We start from the raw sequence: 24023 nt of genomic DNA, 5'->3' as shown, positions 1-24023 counted from the left end.
TGCCAAAGGTTTGCCGGGTTTTGACTATCGATTTTCCTTTTGTTTGTTGTTGCCGGTTTATCAACATAATTTATTGGAACGTCTTTTAGTTTTAAGTTGTATAGATCGTTTTCAAGTTGTCCATTTCCAATTAAACATTCATTCTTGTAAATATTGCAAATCCCATTCACAAAATTGCAAGAATAACCATCTCTATCAAGCATAGAAACAGAAATAATGTTTTTAATCAAATCCGGAACAAATAAAACATCTCTTAAAAGTAACTTAAAACCGTTCTGCAAAATTAAATAAACATCTCCCACGGCTTTTGCTTCAACTCTGGAACCATTTCCGAGCCTCAGCTGGGTCTCACCCATCCTAAGCCTGCGACTTCTTGTCATCACTTGCAAATCATTGCAAATGTGAGATCCACATCCGGTATCCAATACCCAAGAAGTAGTATTAAGTGAAACATTTATTTCAATATAGAACATACCCTTTGCAGTTCGCAACTGCTCTAGATATTCCTTGCAGTTACGCTTCCAATGACCGGGCTTCTTGCAGTAATGGCAAACATCCTTGGATTTTTCCATGTTTGAAGCCTTTGTCTTATACTTCTTCTCGGGTTCGATTTTCTTGGGTGGGGCAGAACGTTTCTTACCCTTTGTACTTGGCCCCTTCTTAGCAGAAGAAGAGGAGCCCACCAAGAAAGCCGGTTTATCCTTCTTTAATGTGGATTCATATGTCACAAGCATATTGACCATCTCTTCAAGGGAGACCTCTATCTTGTTCATATTGAAATTTACCACAAATCCGTCAAACGAAGAAGGAAGAGACAGAAGTAGTAAGTCCACGTTGAGTTCATGCTCCAACACCAAATCAAGGGTTACCAACTTCTGTATGAGCCAAATCACTCGTACCCAATGATCACGGACCGAAGTCCCTTCACGCATGCGACACGTCATTAGCTCCTTTACAGTAGCGAACCTTTCAGCCCTCTATTGAGCCCCAAAAAGTTCCTTGAGTTGAACGTGAATGTCAGCAGCATTCACGGTGTCCTCAAATCGCCTCTGGAGTTCATCAGACATCGAGGCTTGCATATAGCATTTGGTCTTGATATCATGGTCCCACCATGTATCAAGCTTGGCTAACTCCTCCGGACTTACGTCAGCTGGTGCTTTCTTCGAAGGAGATTTTTCTAACACGTAGAGCATCTTCTCCGAAGTCAAGACAATCTTCAACTTACGGAACCATTCCGTATAGTTTGCGCCAGTCAACTTATTTTGTTCGAGGATCGAGAAAAGTGGATTACGCGAATTCATCTTATGAAATACTGAAAAGAAACAGATAAATATCAGTGATTGTTTAAGCAATTTACTAAGACATAAAATAGGCAAAATTTATTTTATGAATCTTACTCCCACTATTTTGACGATTTCACTACCCTCTAGTGAAAACGGGAAACTATTTTCCTTAGTGAGAACATGGAGTCCAATTGACAAACTTATGGTCCCGAATAATATCAGCCAACCATAATTTTCAAATGGTAGAGCCCAATTTGTTCCAAAGCAACCTCCATGTTTTTACCTCATGTCCAATAAGGGCCCAATAATATGACGCCGTTTATTGTGACATGTCAAGATGACCCATCAATATTAAGTTGTGATGGACGGTCGCAATGTGGATCCCCCAATAATATGAGCCGATCCCATGGGAGTTCCACCCAACTTACAACATGTGTCGATCCAATGTACAGCTTTCCGACGAACGGGCCCCCCCAATAATATGAGCCGGACCGTATCCGCGGGTAGCATCTCATACATTGATCGTTGATGGAAGGTAGGAACATTTAAACAAATTTAAATTTCCTTTATTTATCTTGATATCAATTTTAAATCATATTTAAAATGAGGGATTTTTAATTATAAAAATTTGTCTCATCATTTTTAAAAATTTTGTATGCTTGCCGGATTCACACAATTATGTCTAAAACATGCATACAACTATAATATCACATATTATATAGGATGATCGATTCCATTTCTAATCGATCCGTGGTTGCCAATCACGAGTCTTAGTCCAATCCTAGGTAATATGCAGTATGCAATGCAATCCTATTACATTTGCTTCCAATTTACATTTCTTCTGTCTTTATTGTCTGCTGGGCCCACCTCCATCTTCAAATTCTTGATCTCCCACTAAATCTAATGTATTTACAATAAATAACAATGACAAGTAGGGGATACATTTTTAAGGGGTGGGAACGGGCCATAAACCAAGCCCACTTTTATTACATATGACATTCATATTGGGCCATAAACCAGGCCCATTAATAAAACCAACAACAATAAAACAAATGTAAATTCCTAACATACACCTACAAAATTGGTCATGGCAATCGATCATCCTTATCCAATAACATTTAATTCAAAATTAATTTATTGGATAACATGCAATGGCAATTTAAATTTAAAAGGATAAAATCATATTTCATACATAAAATCTTATTTTACATATAAAATCATATTTTATCTTTTTATCAAATAAAATCATATTTTATCTATAAAATCCAATTTTATACATAAAATCATATTTATTCAATATATCCATAAGATCATATCTTATCATCAATTGTACCAAAAATAATTAATTTCAAAATTCAATTAAAGGATAAAATATTAAAATTTTCCAAAAATTCAAATTTATCCAAAAATCAATTTTAAAATTTTCGGACTCGAACAATTCGATCCGACGCCTCGTGGACCAATCAAAACAATTTTCGATCGGACCAAAAATAGAATTTTAACATATTAAAATTTAATTTAAAAAATTAAAAATAATTTTTCCCGCGGGCCGCCCGGGACGTTCCCGGGCCGGGCAGCCCGGCTGCCCCTAGGGCAGCGACGATCGCTGCCCTGGGCAGCGCCCAGCGCGGCGTCGGGCAGCGACGATCGCTGCCCCTGCCCTGGGCAGCGATCCAATCGCTGCCCGAGTTTTTGCCCGAAAAAAAATTATTTTTATTTTAAAATATTTATTTTGTTTCAAAAAACCGAGGCCTAAAAATTTTTGTACAATCGATTAATTTAATCGCTTGATCTGAGCAACCTGTCTCTGATACCACTGTTGGAAAACGCGGCGTTCAGATCAATTATGATTGATACCCGGTGCAGCGGAAGTTTAAAATTTTTTTGTATGGAACGATTCCATAATGGGTATCAACCTTACGATTAAATTGTGTGTGTAAAAATTAAATAATATTTATAAAATTTTTACCTTTAATCTCGAATCGAGATTTTGGACGCCAACAGATTTCTCTGCTCTTGTTGTATATCCCTGGAACTGATGGACGAACTGTTCTTCAATCAGGTCCACGAATAGATATTTAATCCCTCTGATAGATTGCACTAGAAAATCTATCAGAAGTTTTCTACGAAGATATTAACGAATTTGATCCATTAAACCAGACTGTAATTCAAAATCACAGGCTGGATTTTTCTCGAGTAGAGGGAGAGAGGGGGGACGGCCACCTTTTTAAAATCAACTAGGGTTTTCGAAAAATCCTTGTGACTTGTTGTGTGTAATTTCTGTACTGCAATAACTTATTTATAATGTAGGCCACTAACAGCTTAGGGCCCATTAGTCATAGGTTCAATCCCGACAAGCAAAGCCCGCATGTTCAGAAATTAATATAAAATTCATCGTGACTCCGATTGATAAACCGATTTCACCAATGTGCACAGAAACCATTTCTGCACGTTTTAAATTCAAGATAAATATTTCTGAATCCGAATTCAGTGATTTCCAAAAATGGCCATCCCTATGTCATTTTAGGAAATCTTACTCCTCTACTCTTAAATAAGAAGTCCAACTTCTTCGTTCATTAAATTTAACTCTTTAAATTTAACTATCTCAACGGGGATTAAAAATCCATTACACTGTGTGACCCTCAATGGTTCAGGGATACAGCTAGCCGTGGGCTCACAACTCCTTGTGACTCGGAACAACAATTTCCGACTTGCCCATCGAATCATGGTATGAGCGCCTAGCAACATCGCCCCATGATTCCCTAGGTATCACTGATAGTGCCTACAAGAACCAGTAGATTTTGGTTAGCGTACAGTACGGTCCCTTCATCCAAATATCCCGATCGAATCAACAACCATTGGTATATCGAGAGTCGCTCGAGATTCGATAACTATGCAATGCATCTTGAAGATCAAATAGTGACATCGCATGTGCTACTAAGAAACCATTTCTTAAATCACATCATGTACTCTGGCCAGAGATTCGTCACACTAATATCTCCTCAGATCGCATAGGATATCCACACTCGCAAGTATGTGGTGAATCCTTGACAACAAAGCATCGACTCCTATATGTGTTGTAACTGTACCCAATCCCGACACCTGATGACCCCAATAGAGTCGGTAAACGAGTCAAAGCACAGTACTAGCATATAGAGTCTCAATGATGTCTCAAGTAGTAAGGACTAATGGTGTACAACCAAAACCGCGGACTATATCCACTCGATAAGTGATAACCACTTGGAAAGTCCGGATAGGATAGTTCGATCATTCATCATATGAATATCCATTTGCATGCTTCGAACATCTCTATGTTCCTTACCAATGAAACGTGGTACTCCGCATCGCAAATGCTAGTCTCAAACTCGAGCGATCCTTATCCTTATTATCGGACGGCTCAATCGACTAGGAACAGTTTAGAATATACAGTGACTATAAGATGCGTTTCATGATAGACATCCCCATGTTCTACCACATCTTACATACACTATAGTATATTCAAGGTCTTTATCAAAACAACAATAGTATATCACAATATCACAATATGAAGAAAGACAAAGTCATTGCCATTAATAAAAGTGTAAATTATATTAAACAAAAGATTGTTTATACAAAGAGTCATCAAAGCCCTTAGCCACAAGTTGGCTCACCGGGCACCCACTCTTTCAATGATGGCGTCACGATCAATCACCGGAATAAGGTCCACGAACAGAAAACAGAAACCCTCTGGTTGACTTCACTAGAAATCAATCAAAAGTTTGCGTAGAGAATAAACAGATATGATCTGTTAATTCAGATTGTAATTTTTCATAAAAATCACAAGCCGAATTTTCTCCGAAAGGGACAAGGATTTTCGAAAAACCCTTAGAAAATAATATGCAGTGTTCGAAAATTTGAAGACTGAATCACACACAATTTTCGAACCCACTACATGTAGTTATAGATAATTTCTAGACTAGGTTAAGTTATAATTGTGTTAGGACTCTAACTCCTTAAAACCCACAATCCATAACTTAAGCCCAACAAGCCAAGCCCGTTGTTATAGAAATTAATATAAAATTCATCGTGACTCCGATTGATAAACTGATTTCACCAATGTGCACAAAAACCATTTCTGCATCTTTTAGAGTCAAGATAATTTTTCTGAATCCGAATTCAGTGATTTCCAAAAAAGCCCATCCCTATGTCATTTTAGGAAATCTCACTCCCTTTAGTTAAGAAGTCCAACTTCTCTTTCATTAAATTTAACTCTTTAAATTTAACTATCTCTACGGGGTTTTAGTAATCCATTACTTGTGTAACCCTCAATGGTTCAGGAATACAGCTAGCCGTGGGCTCACAACTCCTTGTGACTCGGAACAACAATTTCCGACTTACCCATCGAATCATGGTAAGAGCGCCTAGCAACATCGCCCCATGATTCCCTAGGTATTACTGATAGTGCCTGCAAGAACCAGTAGATTTTGGTTAGCGTACAGTACAGTCCCTTCATCCATATATCCCGATCGAATCAACAACCATTGGTATATCGAGAGTCGTTCGAGATTCGATAACTATGCATTACATCTTGGAGATCAAATAGTGACATCGCATGTGTTACTAGGATAACCAATTAACCTAAAACACATCATGTACTCTGGCCAGAGATTCGTCACACTAATATCTCCTCAGATCGCATAGGATATCCAAACTCGCAAGTATGTGGTGAATCCTTGACAACAAGGCATCGACTCCTATATGTGTCGTAACTGTACCCAATCCCGACACCTGATGACCCCAATAGAGTCGGTAAACGAGTCAAAGTACAGTATTAGCATATAGAGTCTCAATGATGTTTCAAGTAATAAGGACTAATGGTGTACAACCAAAACCGCGGACTTTATCCACTCGATAAGTGATAACCACTTGGAAAGTCCGAATAGGGTAGTTCGATCATTCATCATATGAATATCCATTTGCATGCTTTGAACATCTCTATGTTCCATACCAATGAAACGTGGTACTCGACATCTCAAATGCTAGTCTCAATCTCGAGCGATCCTTATCCTTATTTGCGGACGGCTCAATTGACTAGGAACAGTTTAGAATATACAGTGACTATAAGATGTGTTTCATGATAGCCATCCCCATGTACTACCACATCTTACATACACTATAGTATATTCAAGGTCTTTATCAAAACAACAATAGTATATCATAATATAACAATATGAAGAAAGATAAAGTCAATGCCATTATAAAAGTGTAAATTATATTAAACAAAAGATTGTTTTACATAGAGTCATAAAAGCCCTTAGCCACAAGTTGGCTAACTGGGCACCCACTCTTTCACATGCTTCATGCCTTTCCACCAGAATTGAGTCCTTAGATCCTTATACATCTTTGGGCTTCCCAGGTGAATGCTAAGCTTGCTCCGGTGAGACTGGGCTAGAATTTCTTCTCTCAATTCAGAATCCCTCGGTACTAACCCTTCTTGACAGATACAACGTTGCATCTGTCTGAACATGAAGCCAGATTTGTTGTCTCCATTAGCTAGCCTAGCTTACTTCGGCACTTTCAGATCAGAAAATTGAGCTTCCCTGATCTGTACATACAAAGCTGATTCAGATAGGATGCTTGATACCCGAATACTTTCCATCCCTTTCTTTTGTCAGAAACTGAATCCCAAAGAACAACACTTCTGGATGATACATGCATTGACACTGGTATGAAAAACAGATAACCTCACCTTGTGACTAAGAGAATCTGTTGTGAGATTTCCAACCGCAGTTGGTACTTGTGATGTCCCGTATTTTTAAACATTTTCAAGAATTAAGATGCGGAAAAGTGAGGGGAAAATATTTAAATACAGCAGTGCAGAACATTCATCGCGTTTGCGAGTTCGATAAATCATGATTGAAATTTGCATTTACTTCTCTTTTAAAATTTGCACCAAGCAAGCATAGTGAGTCAAAAGACACAACAAGAATATCCATATACGTAACAAAAATCATAAAGCTTTGGACGTGCAAAACATAAACATAAACATCATGCAATAACTCATAAAAGTCAACTTCTTCATTTTGGAGTGATGACATATGTGTAAATATGACAACCATTAGAGAATTTGAGGGTCGTGATCACAGTCGTTATACAACAGACATATATATAGTTTGATACAACCCATACCAGCCTTGTGTCAATATGCGTATCATCTCGCCCTTGTGCCGCTTAAACTTTCCTTTTTTGGAAAGACCCTCCCCGAAGCTCATCATGAGGCACCAATCCCATATTTGCCACCACAAATCCACACAAGACATCAAAATATTTACATGCATGCATACATAACATCATTCATCATCATAACTTTGTAACTTCATCATGCTTTCTCATCATAAACATCACTATCACAAACTTTCTCATAACTTCATCATTCTCATTATAAAACATTTCCATCATAAAACTTCTTATCGTTCATGAAACATACTTAAAAATATCTTAAAATCATCTTGTAACCTTGAAAATAGCTTGAAAATTGACATGTCATGCTCTTTGAATTCTTTCGTTCTTGAAAATCATGCATGCTAAATAAAATAAGATAAGCACGTCCATAACATTTAGTAAACTTCATGCTTTCATAAAGAACATAATTTTGGTAAGAACATACTAGCATATAATGCAATACATAGCTTAACTGATCCACACGAATCGTTCTGAAAGTAGATATAATTTGGTCGAAGTTATTGATATTATTTACAATCCGAATTTGAACGAAAGGTGGATGACAAAGGCGATTCAATGAGGCTGTATAGGGGGCTATACAACAATTGTTCACATAGCATATACTTCAATCAAGGTTTCAATCTCTTAATTTTAAATTTAATCTAATATCTCAAAATATATATAATTGTTTTCAAATAATTGGACAAAATCGTAATAGCAATTACTCTGTACTACATAAAAAAAATGAACATATATTTTATCAATATATACAACACATTTGTTCTCTATATGTTCACTACTATACGATCAAAGAATTTGATAATAGTTTCTATCTAAAAATGGTTTTTATGCTCCCAAAATTGGTTTCTTTTTTCCTGGGGTAAAAAGAAAGGAGTGTGAGATTTTCATGGCTAAGATATGTCACACATGAATTAAAGCGATAATCGTGTTGATAGTCGAGTTTTGAACCTTTTTAAAAGTAAATTGATTATACTCATGTTTGAGAGATTGTCATAGGCAAACACTTGTATGCAACCATTGCACGGGTCATATTCGTGTGACGGGTCTCTTATATGGGTTATCCATTAAAAAGTATTACATTTTATGTCAAAAGTATTACTTATTATTATAAATATGGATAGGGTTGACCCGTCTCACGAATGAGACCGTTGCACAGGAGTGTTACTCATTGTCATATGATACGTGTTAATGTGCCAAAAAGGTATTAAATAAATATTTAACTAGAATACTCGGTCAAAGGAAGTTGAAGACTTTGCCTTGTATTAGCCTTGTATTAAAATAATTGGTGTACCAAATCCAAACTTTGGGAAGTAAATAGACAAAATCCCAAAATTATACAAAAAAAAAAAAAAAATCATTTTCCCATTGACCATGAATATATTCTCCAAATTAAAATTTCATTTCTAAAGATGATAAAGTATTCGGGGAAAAAAGCAAAACAGGTTTTTTAACTTGGCTTATTCATAGACTTTTGATCGTCTAACTGGTCAATATTTGATCTCAGTGCAATATTTGATCTAACTTTATATTTAATTTTTTTTTTTTTTTGGTTTATTTATCCTATTTTTGTCGGAATACTCGATTTCAATCACACTTGAACCAACAACATGCCAGAACTCTTGCAAAAATAGGCACACCCGATTAAGTGCCTCTAAACCTTAAACTTTCACTCAAGAATGAAACATAAAGATGGCTATACGAACACATGTTTTGTCTTTGCTATCTCTTCGAATTATTCAATGGTAGCTAGAGAGGCAGGTGAGTGGCCTAGCTCTCATTTCTAACTTCAGAAATTTCTCCAGGGATAATATACAAGAAATTTTTCATCGGTTCGTAGAAACTTGTGGGCGTGATATGCCGTGTACGTTAGATTGTGCTAATGATGTAATAAACATCTAATTTCATATTGGAGTAGATCTCTAATATCCAACAAACACAAAAATGGATAATGTTATAGCCTGCTTACTGCTTACACTTGGATAGAAAACACAATCAATTTACATTGACATTACAAAAAACAATAAAAATAATTTAATATTCAGTTGAATGAGATTGAATTCATGCTCTTGCTAATCATCTGCTAAAGAGGAATCCATCCCTGTCAATTTCGAATAGCATGTTATTTTAGTAATCAATAAATCTCTATAATTACATCACTACACCGACTGACATGTGATAGTCGTGTTTTGTTTGCATATTTTGATGTTATTTTGTTAGTAGTTTGCATGCATTCATTTGCTTTTGTTCTTGTTTTATCTTAGTTTTGTCTTTTGCATGCATATAGCTTCATAACATGTTCTCGGGTTTAATGTGTAGGAGATATCAAGTTGAAGAAAGAAAGGGCAGAATGTTGGCCAAAACTCATGCGCTCGATCCCACGTACTCATACGATCGAGCGCAACATCTGGATTGTGAAGGCAGTGGGATAGCAATTTTGAGCGCGCTCGAGCGGACGAACTCACGCGATCGAGCGCGGGCATCGGAATTTCAAGACAGTGAGAAGGCATATTTCAGTGCGCTAGAGCGGACGTACTCATGCGCTCGAGCGCGCAAGTCTGTTCGGGAATAATTTTTTAATTTTGGAAACTTTGTTATTTTGGACTCTAGGCTTTATTAGGTTTTTTAATTCCGTTTTTGAGGGAATTATCAGACTGCGACATTCTCTCTTAGCGGCTAGGTTTTATTTTCCATCTCTCTCTTAAGTTTTCTTCTCTTCTTTTGATTTTTTCTTGAGTTTTTGGATGAATCGTTGTAGCTAAACTTTTATACTTGGTTGAGGGAGACGAAACTTTGATATAATTTATTCATGAGATTCGAATTGTAGTGTTTAATTCTTATTAAGTATCAATAATTGATCTGTTTTATTTCATGGTTGTATGCGAGATTTTAGAATTGACCATCTTATGATTTTGTTTTGCAAACTATAGCTAAATTAGAATTCAAATCCGTAATTGTTTGAGTTAACTAATTTGCGAAGCAACTACGTTTGATGTTTTCTGCTGTTGAATTTATTAAATCGTAGGATCAATTATTGACTAGGCTAAATACAACCGCTGGTGTTTGTGTTGTCTAGATTCGTCAGTTTTACTAGTTTGAATGCTACCGTAAATTTAAATCTAGATCGCTGAATCCGGGATAATTTATTGGTACGGGTTAATTTAGAATGCTGTTTTCTAATTAGCTAAAATTAAGGTGAAACAGGAGTTTGATTTTCGATGATGAATATTTGATAGGATTGATTATTTTTAGAAAATCGATGATTGAATGAATGAATATCAAAGGTGTAGTCGACCGATACCAAGTCTCGTCTCTTATTGATTTCTCTAGTTGAATTGTTATTCTTGCATGATAGTGACAATTTTAATTTTAATTGCTTAAAATTTTCTATAGTTGATCTCAAATCTCAAAATCCCCTTTTATTTATTTCCAGTATTTTTAAGAATACAATTGAATTTACCTTTCCTCGTGGGAACGATCTCTACTCGCACTACTACATTTTTCATTGTTAATTATGAGTTGGGTTAATTTGGGCGCGACACGACTAAGCGAACCAACATGCACGTTGATCATGATGTTGTGAAATCTGATCAACACGATGATATCATGTATGAGAGTACGACGTATAAATTATCACCATACCTTGAGTACTCCGGTTTCGGTGCCACACACTATCATCTCATTTGCTGAGAGTAAGCAAGTTATCTTGCTTCCAGCTGATAGTCTTCCAACTTTGTGTTGTGTCCCTCTTAACCATATCTGTCGTGTATACGGTGCCTCTCAGTATGCATCTCGGTTTTAATGAGTTTCAAGAAGTCTAATAAACCAATGTTTGATGATCGTTCCGAAAGGTGTCGAGTACCTGAAGACTGCTCATTGATTTGCTGCAATGTAAGTATATGAAATCTTCCACTACTTCCATGGCCAAAATGCTTCCTCCCTTGTCTGGAACGATTGATATTTGAGGCCCGATGCTTCTTCTCCAGTCCTAATTTTTCATCCCATTATACATCGTTAACTACATTAAACGAAGAACAAGTAGATTTCAGATCTTTCTTCTGTTATTTACCTTCATTTTTGAACCTTCAACAACAAAACTCGAACAATACAACCAGTCTTTATAAACCGAAACTGAACATATGGGCTTGCTTTGGATCCAACTTTTTGATGGTGCTTTGATTTCATGATGCCGGTTGTTTGTTATCATCATCTCCTGGATACTTGAATCACTGCAGCCAGCATAAAGCTTTCCATGTGCCGTCACTTTGATGCATTTCACACGTTTGTTCTTGAAAACATCTTTGCATTTCCTAGAAACATCAATTGCCTGAAGACAAGAAAATTTTTTACCAACTCCATAACATGTACACTTCGAATTTTTGCATGTTTTTACAGTTTTACCTTCAACTTGTGGCTTTTTGTGATTGCAAAAATCAATTCTCCCCAAGAATCCATACATTTGACCGATTCCTTTGTTGGTATTACTTCAATGCATTCAAGATTCCTCTTGTGCATTTGCCACATCTTGAAAAAATATAAGGAAGGTTACCAAGGCTTTCATCTATCCCACAAAAATGAGGAGGTGATGAATTCAACAACTAAATTCGATCAATCACCTTAATTGTCCTGTCTGAAGATCCACTCAGAAGGCAGTCCCCAGGTTCATACAGTGAAAAGCAAGTAACAGCTTTTTTATGCTCTTTTACTACATGCAAAAGTGTGGCAGTGTGCCCTTTAATATCCCAAACCTATAATGATATTAGAAAAAAGAAACATCTGTGTTAGGCCATGACCACATAAGATTTAAATACTTTTGGTAACTTGTACAACGATGATTCAAAAGAATGAATAATTTAACTAACTTTGATTGAACCATCTGCATATCCACCGCACAGCTGTCCCTTGTAGTAGATTAGAGCAGTCACAGCTCCACTACTTCTATCTCCCACTTCTAGAATTTGGCTGTGGACACAAGATATTCGCTGTGTTTGCATTTAAAGTCAGAAGAAGTTCATGTATTATTACCACAACAAGAAGAATCATGCTCACCCATTTATCCGGCTGGAAATAATCGGCTACTTTGAGTAATTCTTCGGCCATCCATGTAATATTCGAGAGACGTCTCAGTGATTCTCGCACCCCTTCTGATAGATTGATTATTTTATTCATACCTGTCACAAGAAACCAACAAAATTTGATCTTGTTCTCATTCTTTTTTTTTGTTTAATGATATTCGTTACCTCTGCCAGAAGTGTAATTGTAAATGCACAGGCAAGCCAAGAGTCTTTCTTCGAGCTCTAAACCAGGATGCACATATTGTTCAACAGTGTGTAGTATGATCTCACAAGCAGAATTTCTCAGTTCATCGGGACCTTTAACGAGCTCACACCCGAGCCAAGCAATAGCAGTGAGACAGTCTCTTGATACTCGCTTTGACTTGCACTTTAGTCCTTTTTCTAATGCCTGAAAAACAGGAGCACCAATGTGCACAATACGTTGTGCAGTTTTACTGCACCAGACATCTACTCCCACATCCTGTTAGGTAATGGTTTTCTTTCTTGAGTAGTTCGAGTCATACAGTTGTTTTAACTCATGAAAACTCGAATTTGGATTACCTGTAAGCATGGATCGGAGAAATCAAAGTTTTTTATCAAATTCCGATGTTGTGGCAAGGTTAAACCGGTCTTTTTCACCATCCATGGCATCGTATATGGTTCCCCCATCCAAGAGAAAGTTCCACCAAGATTTGCCAATATGAAAGAGCATGAAGCTTGTGTGGCAGGCATCTCTTCACATGAAAGTGACTCGAAGAGGGCTACTACTGCCTCTTCCCTATACATGCTTTTCGTAGACGAGCCTTCCTGGAAATATTTTTTTATCAAGGAGTTTACATTATTTGAAGGAGAAAACATATAGGACACTCAGCTAAATTTGTGCAAAAATGTTGAAAACAGACGTACAAGAACTTCTAACTGAAGTAATAGATGAGCTGCAAGAAGTTTGTGCTCAGGTTCGGAATTTTGTGTGAGTAGGAATAGAGCACACATATTATTGATGCTTCCTTGCTTTTGTATCTGCTCCAACAAACTAATGCCTTGTGACCTGTTTCAAGAAAAGATCACATCACCCTAACTCTCTACTTATGGAGCGGCTCTATAAGGGACGTTTATTCATACCGTGGAATTCTTAGCAGTTCATGGAAAAATTCTAATGCGGCATTCGTGAAACGTTTCTGGCTACTCCACAACAGAGCAACAAAAGGATCCACTAAAGAAAACTCTGCTACATACTTCCTGCATTTCCCATCAAACCTCATACACTTAACAAGAATGGAAGCCAAAGATATCATCTCTTCTTTATTATCTTTTCTCGGTACTTGCAAGAGCCCAGAAAGTACTCTTGGTGAGCTTATTGCTGCCAAATGCATGCTATTCGTTTCATAATCAAATGCAGACACTAAAATCTCAATGATCATCAATGATGCAGCTGGAGGAGTCAGGAGAAACGACGTTAGTTCTACCTTGTAATTCCTTGAAAAGGTACACACTAATTCCACCAGAAAAGGTAGAAGTTCCAGTGTTTTAATTTCAGCAGGAGAAGGACTAATCAAATAGATCAGGACAACAGCTTCATGAACATTTCTTTTAAGGGCAGTTGCCAAATCATATAATTGCAACCCTTTGTTCTTGATCTCCTCGATAGCTGTCTTATTTGTTGCAGCAATAGTCGAGAGAATTGCCAACGATGTTCTGACAACTGTTTCCTCTTTAGAACTTGAAAAGGCTGCTAGCAACTGATCTAGTATCATGTCCTTCAAGATCGAATATTTTAGTTCTGACTTGCTACTCAATATTTTGTATATCTTGTTCACTTCAACTATGTAGTCTTCTCCGCCATTTACTAGCTCTTCAGCGAAGCACATCTTAGTGATTATCTTCTCGAGTATGCCTATTTGTTCAATATGGACGTTTTCTTCCAGTAATGGGTAACGACGATTTGGTAAATCGGTTCTACAGCTTGAGCTTTTCTTCATTCTTGAGTAACTTTTTCGCTGAAGTGTTCTTGATAGCTGATAATTTTTCAAAGCAAGCGATCCAATATACTGATGGGTTTGTAATTTCTCGTCACTATCTACATGTTCATCTAACGGGTCCATTTTTCTGCTGCTTAGTTTTGACACATCAATATCACAGAACGAGGTGGAGAAACTGCGAGAGAAGCATTCAATGACCTTTATTTCACTCAAATCCCTTTGCATTTGATGCGATGAAGCTTGAAGAGTAGATAATACACTTTCTTTCTTCGATTTGGAACAAGGGGCTGCCAAGTTCCTGTCTCGTTTTAGCACCAAACGTTACCATGTAGCGATCAAACTGACAATCATATATTAAATAATAAATTTTAAACTGTAAATTTACCATGAAACTGATCCATGCTGATTCACAACTTCCATTTTCTCCTCATCTCTATGAAGTGCCCCTGTCCGCAGTGAACTCAAAGAGTCTTGTTCTTCTTCACAGACCTAGATTGAAATTGGAGACAATATACCGCATAATTTTTCAGTTCAAATGTTTTTAAAAAATTAAACAAATGTTGAGTGTGATGTGTCATACGCTGGCAAAGTCGGAGTTATTGGGTGAATGCATGGAAACCGGAGAATTCGAGTGGGATTCTGCTAGCATATCTTTAAGGCATTTCATATTGGAGATTGATGCATCCTCAATAGTGCAGCTATTCTCTGAGAATGGTACCGTTTTGTCATCGTTTTTGGAGTTATTGACTTTTTCTTGAAAGTGAATCTTCTTAATCTGAATCAGTTGTTTCCAACTTGAACATCAGATGTATCGAAAGATTTAAAACAGAATGGCAATTATTTGGCCTCTAATCAATTGGTAAAGATGAGGAAACATACACCATAATAAGTCTGTCCATCCCTGAATTCACACGAAGTCTGAGACTCAACGCTTCTAGACTTCTTAACCCTGTGCCCAAAGCACACAATGAGACATATAATGTTTTCACTTCAACACTGAATTTCTACAAAGAAATGACATAAAAGCTTACATGGTATACTGTAAGTGATCATCTGCAGAGCTCAGATCATCACACCCTCCACTTCCCTGAGCAAAATCTCCTCTAGACATGATATGATAATACATCAGCCATGGCTTATAAATCCTCGAAATCCATCTAATCATTTCGTCAATCATCTCATCATTAAGCTCTTGAAACGTGACCGGACTCACACGTGGTTTCGAAATCTTCTGCCTGACGAACAAAGGGAACAAATCTTGGCATATCCCAGGTGCAAATTCAGTGTACACAAGCCTGGGAGAAACCAGAAGCGCTTGAAGAAAATGCATAGCAACTTGCCACTCGTTCTTTCTAATCCCTTCGACCACAGACAGGTAAAAGTAAGCGCAGCACACTAGTAAAGTGTTGTCCATCCCTAACGTGACTCCATTTTCATCGAGTGAGGCGGGGACCTGAAGCATTCTTTCGGAGTTTTCGAGCCTCCACGCCTTATCTTTGGCCCAAGCAGCAACCTCAATGCTTTCTATACCCCAGTAGAGATTGGACAGCACGGAATGCTCCGAGAACTCCAAGAATTCCTGAGCCTGAATCTTGAGCCTGGAAGTACATTTGAGTTTCAGAGCTTTGATGGATCCAGCATCTTCAATTATGGCATTCACGTGCTGATTGAGTATGACCACCAGTGCGCGTACAGAATCAAAGTCTAGTTTATGATTGTCGGAAGATAATTTTAGCGGGATTTGAGGAGCCACTGGATATTGTGACATTATCACTTCCTGAAGAAGAGAAGGAAACCATACGATGAAAAATGGACTTAGAATAGATAGAGGTTTCTAGCTTTGCTCGTGACAAATGCAGACAAATTCAAAACTCACTATCTTTGATTCCTCCAGAAAAAAGGGCAGAAAACAGAAAATAATTAATGGTTTGTCATTTCATTTCCTGCAATTGTTAACTCTTGGCGCATTAAGATTTTGGTCTATTCCAACGAGAGCAATGCTACATGTACAACCAATTTTATACAACAAATCAAAATTAAATATATCAAAATCTCACCATAAATTAAATACAAAATTTCGCGATAAAATAACAAATATCACGATATAATGGTTGTAAATATCCTTGTACACGATATTTGTTGTACCTTTAGCATTATCCATTCCAACTATAATGATGTGTCATCGTGGATTTGTTAGGATGTATTTAGGTTTATTATAATCATCCGGACATGCTCGGTGTAGTTCTATTTTTACCCAATTACCTTTTATTAATTCTTATTTCGTTAAAAAAAAAGAGTTATTTGCATCAATCACCCCTATGAAATATTGAAAATGCACACTTCTTCCCTGTAAAATTTTAATAGGCATCTTTAACCCTGACCTTTTAAAAAATTAGCACACTCGCCCCTTCAAATGAGTGATTGCTGCGCACGCGCCCCTCATGCGATTGGACAAATATTTTGATATTTTTTTTGCACCAAATACCCCTGCGAAATATTAAAAATGCATATTTGACCCCGTGAAAATAATTTGAAATCTATTCAACCATTAATACATAATTTTTAATAAAATCCAATTATAAATATTTAAAAAACATTTTTTGTTTTATTAATTTTAATTTTGTTATTTTAAATGTATTATTATTAATTAATTATTTTCTAAAAAATATTATAAATTTATACTGTTATCATTATTTTATTAAATTCAATTCGTATTTTTAATTTTTCATTAAACATGCATTCATAAACAAGTATTTAAATTATTTCAAGTACCAAAATATTGAAATAAACTGATAAGTTCAAACATATTATTTTTTCGATTTAGGACTACATATTATTGAACCAAAATTTAAATTTTTCGAGAATATGCATTGCACAATTTGTAATAAATAATAAAAAAATAACATACTTATATAATTCTAAATCAAAAAAGTAACATTCATGAACTTATCATTTGATTCAATATTTTGGTATTTTCAGATATTTAAATCCTTATTTATGAATCATGTTTAATGGAGAAGTTGAAAACACGAAGTAATTTGATAAAATAATGATAACGAGATAAATTAATATTTTTTTAAAAAATAAATTAATTAAAAATTTAAAATTTAAAATTAAATATAAAAATAAATAAAATTAAAAATATTTGGTACTTATCATTCACTTATCATTTTGATTTAATATTTTGGTACTTTTAGGTATTTAAATATCGTATATGAATGTATTTTTAATGGAGAAGTTGGAAACAAGAAAAAAGTTTAATAAAATAATGATAACAACATAAAATAAAAATATTTTTTAGAAAACAATTATATAATCATAATAAATTTAAAAATAAAAATAAAATTAATAAACCAAAAAGGTTTGCTAAATATTTTATAATTATATTTTAATAAAAATTGTGTATTATGGGTTGAATATATTTAAAAATTATTTTCACAGGGGTTAAATATGCATTTTTAATATTTCACAGGGGTATTTGGTGCAAAACAAATATCAAAATCTTTGCCCAGTCGCATGAGGGGCGCGTGCGCAACAATCACTCATCTGAAGGGGCGAGTGTGCTAATTTTTAAAAAGGTCAGGGTTGAAGATGCCTATTAAAATTTCACAGAGGAGAAGTGTGCATTTTCAATATTTCACAGGGATGGTCGGTTTAAATAACTCAAAAAAAAATGATGTGCTGCAAACTGGAATAAATCTCCAAATCCAACATATTCTACACCCAAAATCGATTACTCTATATAGTGGAGTTTTTTTTTATTAAGGTTTCTTTATTAAGGGAGTGTTTGGTAGAATTTCTATAAAGGAATTCTTATATTATAGCTGTTTTTTTTATTGTTTGTGTGTCAAATTCAGTTTTAGCTTCTACAACTTTTATTCTAAAGCCAGAAGCACAAATTTGATTCTTTTTTTGCCTTTTGCTTTTTTGTTCAAGGTCTAAAATTACAAGTTGACATTTACACACTTAATAAATCACATTGGTAAATTTTATTTATATATTAGTTTTAATAGTTTCTAATAGAATTTATAAAATTTCATTCATATTTTATTACAAGAATTTATTTTTTTGAAAAATATATTGCATTTTCATAAATTTTTTTGTACATATCTTGTGTATTAGAATCATATGAAAGTCGGATTTCTTATATTTTTGTAATTTTTTATATTTTTATTTTTTTAATCTTATATATTTTTTGTGCATTCAATTTTTTTATCATTTTTATTTTTTTTTATTAATAATATATATTTTTTCATGCATTCATGTTATTAAAAATAAATTATTTTTGATACAAAATTCATAATGTAATAATAATTATATAAACATATTTTTTGTGGTGTGATTATTAAAATTTAAATAACTAAAAGATATCAATTTTATATAGTTTAAGGGTATGGTTGTCATCTATATCTATATATAAATATTAACATTTTATTCAATTTAGTTATTTTTTGTGTGTCCATATATGTGTAAAAATTTTCATAAACTTTATATATGATAATATACTAATTTTCGGTTCAAAATTTGAAATTTGATATTGTGTTCACTACTTTTTATTCCGATCTATTATGCTTCTATTTTTGGATGTTGATGGAATTTGATTTTTATTGGATATACGTTTTCTTGAGCTAGTCATGATAGTATATCTAAGACGTATCAGAAATATATCAGTGTTTGGATTTGTTATGATTATATAGCTGATGTTTTAAAATGGGGTATTTTGATGTTGATGGTTTTGATGAGATTGAAGTTGATATGAGAAGATATGAGTTGTATTTGATAGATGTGCTGAGTTTGTTGATTTTCAGTTGGCCGTTTATTAGCCGTTATGCCGCCGGTTCGAGAATTTATGAGTTTCGAAAGTTTGATTGAGTTTTGAATTGAGTCAAGTTGAATGATTAATCTTGAGTTTCTATATATGCATCTCCGTACAGATTTGTTGGAAGGCTGTGAACTCGGAGTTGGCAGAATTCGAAACGTCGAAGAATTGATCGAGATTTGTAACTATTTTACCTTGATTGTTTGAATGGTGTTTGAATAGATTTTGATTGGAATCTTTTCTCATTGTAGCTTGTCCTTTGGATTCTTTGAATCTAAAAAGCTGACATCTATGTAGAAAAGGATGAACACTCGAATCCGAATTGATTATCGAGTTCACTAAATCACATACTTGCATGATTAATTGATATTGATTGAATATGTGCTCTCACTAAAAAGCTTTTTATTGTCTTAATTAGTTGAATGCATTACGATTCATATTTGCATTCATACTGAGCCTGAATGATTGATTTAAAAGGGCTTAGTCGCCCAGTCTTGAATTTGATGTTTGAGAACTGTATTTGAGTGGCCGGGGACGTTGAGTCACACCTAGTGTCCGAATACTCATTATAGTTGCATCAAAGTATAGAGAATTGAGATACGTGACACCACCCCGATTGGAAGTGTAGGTGAGTTGTCACGATATCTTGTTCTCGGGATCCCAAAAAAAGAAACCAGATTCTTTGATTATCCGTTTTGATAATCTCGATTTTAAAGACATGCATTTCATATTTATTTATTGTCGTAGAATATTCTTGTTATATCATGATTTTGATATCCTATTTGATATTGCATGTTATGTTTCTTTTACAGGAAATATTATTCTCACCGAAGTTATCCGGCTGTTGTCTTGTTTTTGTATGTGTACTTGACAACAGGTGGGGTAGGATCGGGTCAGATGAGACATTAATAGATCGAGTTGGAATGATAGAAGTGGAGAATCGTTTTAGAAGTCAAAGTTGTTATTTGAACTTGTTTGTTTGTATTTTTAAATATTGCAAACCTTGTATCGATGCATGTTTCTACATGTTTAGTACTTTAACTACTCTAAACACTTCATGTATTTGATATTACTAGATTGATGTATTAAATGCACGTTTTGGTTTGTTGAATTGAGTAGTATTTGGAAGATTCAGATTTGAAGTGCCTTTATTTTTCTGAATTTTAGTAGGGCACATACCCTGTGCATCCTCCGTGCCTAGGTCCGTGTACCTTCGCATGTGTATTGATTATTTTTGGCTATGCACGGACCCTGGCACATAAGAGGCACAGAGTCCGTGCAGAAAACAGAGAGTTGGCATTTTAGTGCAGTTTTTGTGCACGGACCTTCACACGGAGGTGGCACGGGGTCCGTGTACTTTGCAGCCGTTGATTCTTGGCTACAGATTAATGCACGGACCTGAGTACAAAGGTGTGCACGGAGTCCGTGCATTTTTTTAAAAAAAAATTTCTTTACTTTAAGCCTTGGATTATTGTTGATGCATGAATGATTTATTCATGATTAGATGATTAGAACCGAGGTCCTCACATTAAGTGGTATCAGAGCGATAAGTCTCTTGAACTGAATTAGAAGTGAGCGGGGTAGATCGAGTCCGCTTGATTTAATTTCTCGCATGTGATTAAATTCCTTATTTGATTATTTGGATTCCATGTAAGCATGCTTTATTAATTGAGAATTATTTGAATTAAATGATTTTGAGATTTTAAATCGTAAAACATGAATTACTTGAGATACGAATTGTAATTGATTTCTGATTTGAGTTCGAATACTTCTGAGATTGAATGAGTATACCGATTGGAGAATAATGTACACAGATTTGTTGAAATTGAGATATTTGTGTCCTAACCTCTTGAATATCAGATATGGCTCCTCATCGAGTTTGAACAGGGGAACGACCAGCAGTAACTCCTTCGAATGATCAGGGTAGTACTGAGACTGAGTCGATGGATGTCACTGCGACACCGATGGAAACCTTGCTGAAGAGGTTTCAATCTTTCAAACCACCGACTCTGAAGGGCACCGAAAATGCAGTTGATTGCGAAAGTTGGTTGGAAGACATCGAACAGTTATTCGATTCTCTGGATTACATAGACGACCATCGAATCTGGCTAGTTGTTCATCAGCTTCAGGGTATTGCAAAAAGTTGGTGGATTTCGATGAAAAAAGCCCTAGAGAATCAAGGTACAGTTATTTTCTAGAGTTTGTTTAAGATTGAGTTTTATAAGCGCTTCTTTCCAGTCTCTTATAGAAAAGATAAAGGGGCCGAGTTTGCTACCTTGAGGCAAGGAAATTTGAATATTGAAGAATATAAAGCCATGTTCAATAGTCAGTTGAGATTTGCGCCACATATAGCCGATAACGAGGAAGCAAAAGCTGATCAGTTCATAAATGGCTTGAATCTCGATATCTTTACACTGGTAAATACTGGAAGGCCCGATAATTTTGCTGATGCACTGAATCAAGCCAAAGGATCCGAAGCAGTTTTGATGAAACAGAGAGGAGCTCAGTTTGTATCTCAGCAACCGAGACAATTTCAGAATAAACCGTCTTAGTTTCAGAATCAGTCACCGAGATATGAGGGAGGAAGCAATGGCGGTAACCGAAGAGATAAATTTTGACCGAAGGGGAAGCAATTCAAAAATCCAGGGAGCAGTTCTTCTAGTTCCAGTGGCTCGAAGCTGTTTGGAATGGGACAAAGTTCTGTATCTTTAGGTATGTCTTGCAGCAAGTGTGTGTTAGAGTAGGTGCCCGTCGAGCCAATGTGTTGGCCGATGGTCCTTGAGAGAACTCTTGTATGACAATCTTTATTTTAATAATATTTGACATTATTTAATTTGGCACATCTTTATCTTTATACCCATGCAAGCTGCATAGATAAAGCCCTTGAATATACAAATAGTAGAAAGAATATGAGATGGTCATGTGATGACTATCATGAAACTCATATTTGGAATACTGTATATTCTAAACTGTTCTTAGTCGATTCAGCCGCCATAAAGAAGGATAAAGGCCGCTCGAGCTTGAGACTAGTATTTGCAATGTGAGTACCATGTTTCATTGGTAGGGGACATGGAGATGTCCAAGCATGCAAATAGGTGCTCCTTGTAGAGTGCACTGAACAACCCTCCCTAAAGGATTTTCCAAGTGGTTCTCACTTATCGAGTGGAGAAGTCCTAGTTTATGGTTGTACACCATTAGTCCTTATAACCTGGGACAACATGGAGACTCTATATGCTAGTGCTTCACTTTGACTTGTTTACCGGCTCATCTGGGGTCATCAGGTGGCAATGTTGGGTGTTGTGACGAAACATATAGGAGTCAATGCATTGTAGTCGGGGATTCACCGCTTACCTACGGGTATGGATATCCTATGTTATATCATGCATACGTAGCTTGAAATCTCTGATCAGAGTAAGTGTAATTAAGAAAGGAGTTTCTTGAATTACATTTTCGATGCAACTACGGCATGACACATAGTTATTGATTCAATGACAACTCTCGATAAACCAATGGTTGTCGAATCGGTCGGGATATATGAGTTGAAGGGACCGTACTATACGCTAACCATAATTGATTGGTTCTTGCAGGCACTATCATTTGATACCTAGGGAGTCATGTAAGCGATGCTGCTAGATGTTTACATGCCTGGTTGGGTACTATCAGACTTGAGTTTTCTGACGTTCTTATTATCAATGTGTTGATTAATAAGAATGGAGCTATATATAGGGTAATGCTCATATAAGGGACTTGTTGATCCCGAATCATATGAAGATGTGAACCCACTGCTAGTTGTATCAGTGAACCATTGAGGGTCACACAAGTACTAGCTTTTTAGATCCCGTTGAGATTAAAATAAGTTCAATGTGTTGAACAACTTATAAAGGAGTTTATAAGTAAAATAAATTAGAAGTTTGACTTCTAAATTGGAGAATGAATGGAATAAGTAACTTTTAATTTGTGAATGTGTTCCAAGATTAAAAGTTGACTTAAAATAATTAGTTTATGAAAATGGTGATTTTCTAAACTATTATTTTGAACTTAGTTAATTAATTCAAGTGTTGAATTAATTTAACACTAGTTGACATTTTAATGTACAAATAATTAAACACTATTGAGTCTAGTAGAGCTCAAATTAATATAGTGTTGTATAATTATTGATACTAGTGGACTTGAATGGATTCAAGTTGAATTTAATTAATTGATTAAACTTAAATGGGTTTAGGTTTAATAATTAATTAAAAATAAGTTCAAATGACTTTTGAATATATATATATATATTTATATATGTATATATATAGGCTTGTATATATATATATGATATACATATGTGTGTGTATGGAATTTGAAGGGTTGGAAGATGGTTTGCAATTTTCCATGCATGTCTTGCAATTTTCCATGCATGGCTTAATTGTACTCATTAATCCCTCTCCTTTAATATATTATTTTGGAATAATATATACACACACACAATCCACTCCTTTAAGAATGGAAGTGGCCGAACACTCTCCATATTATTCCTCCAAGTTTTCTTTCAATTTTTTTGGAAGTAGAAAAGAAAAATCTCAATGCAAAATTCTCTAAATATTCTAGTGCATATTTAGAGCGGATCTAGATCGTCTAGTCGTGGACCTAATTCAGAGGCTCGAAGTGTTGAATCCATTTTGAGCAA

General features: G+C 35.4%; 2 protein-coding genes across 2 annotated transcripts; one reads left to right on the top strand and one right to left on the bottom strand.

Moving 5' to 3' along the window:
• Nucleotides 1-9411: 9411 nt before the first annotated feature.
• LOC140860253 (putative E3 ubiquitin-protein ligase LIN-1) lies at nt 9412-16394 on the bottom strand. Its single transcript, XM_073263180.1, has 16 exons — nt 15567-16394; nt 15415-15484; nt 15116-15310; nt 14921-15024; nt 13679-14833; nt 13463-13604; nt 13118-13363; nt 12743-13037; nt 12552-12673; nt 12365-12484; nt 12119-12250; nt 11904-12026; nt 11572-11829; nt 11365-11490; nt 11145-11261; nt 9412-9603 (listed from the first exon to the last, which is right to left on the bottom strand). Exons 1-16 carry the CDS (start codon nt 16301-16303, stop codon nt 9586-9588), a joined length of 3960 nt encoding a protein of 1319 aa, XP_073119281.1. The 5' UTR covers nt 16304-16394; the 3' UTR covers nt 9412-9585.
• A 4924-nt stretch (nt 16395-21318) lies between these two features.
• LOC140861394 (uncharacterized) lies at nt 21319-21906 on the top strand. The gene is made up of 2 exons (XM_073264416.1): nt 21319-21496; nt 21593-21906. The coding sequence occupies exons 1-2, from the start codon at nt 21319-21321 to the stop codon at nt 21904-21906; spliced, it is 492 nt and encodes a 163-aa protein (XP_073120517.1).
• Nucleotides 21907-24023: the final 2117 nt, after the last annotated feature.

The sequence above is a fragment of the Henckelia pumila genome, chromosome 4 (assembly GCF_033568475.1).
Source record: "Henckelia pumila isolate YLH828 chromosome 4, ASM3356847v2, whole genome shotgun sequence".
In the NCBI taxonomy this organism is placed as follows: Eukaryota; Viridiplantae; Streptophyta; class Magnoliopsida; order Lamiales; family Gesneriaceae; genus Henckelia; species Henckelia pumila.
The sequence above is the reverse complement of the archived record's forward strand: the minus strand, read 5'-3'. Positions and strand labels throughout refer to the sequence as shown.

Bases quoted from the DNA above. Each gene is read 5' to 3' on its own strand.
- LOC140861394 (XM_073264416.1), top strand. From the start codon at position 21,319: ATGGAAACCTTGCTGAAGAGGTTTCAATCTTTCAAACCACCGACTCTG. The intron at 21,497-21,592 runs GTTGGTGGATTT...GCTTCTTTCCAG, and splicing joins GCTTCAGGGTATTGCAAAAA to TCTCTTATAGAAAAGATAAA.
- LOC140860253 (XM_073263180.1), bottom strand. From the start codon at position 16,303: ATGTCACAATATCCAGTGGCTCCTCAAATCCCGCTAAAATTATCTTCC. The intron at 12,674-12,742 runs GTAACGAATATC...TTCTTGTGACAG, and splicing joins CAATTACACTTCTGGCAGAG to GTATGAATAAAATAATCAAT. The intron at 12,027-12,118 runs GTGATTGATCGA...TATTTTTTCAAG, and splicing joins CTTCAGACAGGACAATTAAG to ATGTGGCAAATGCACAAGAG.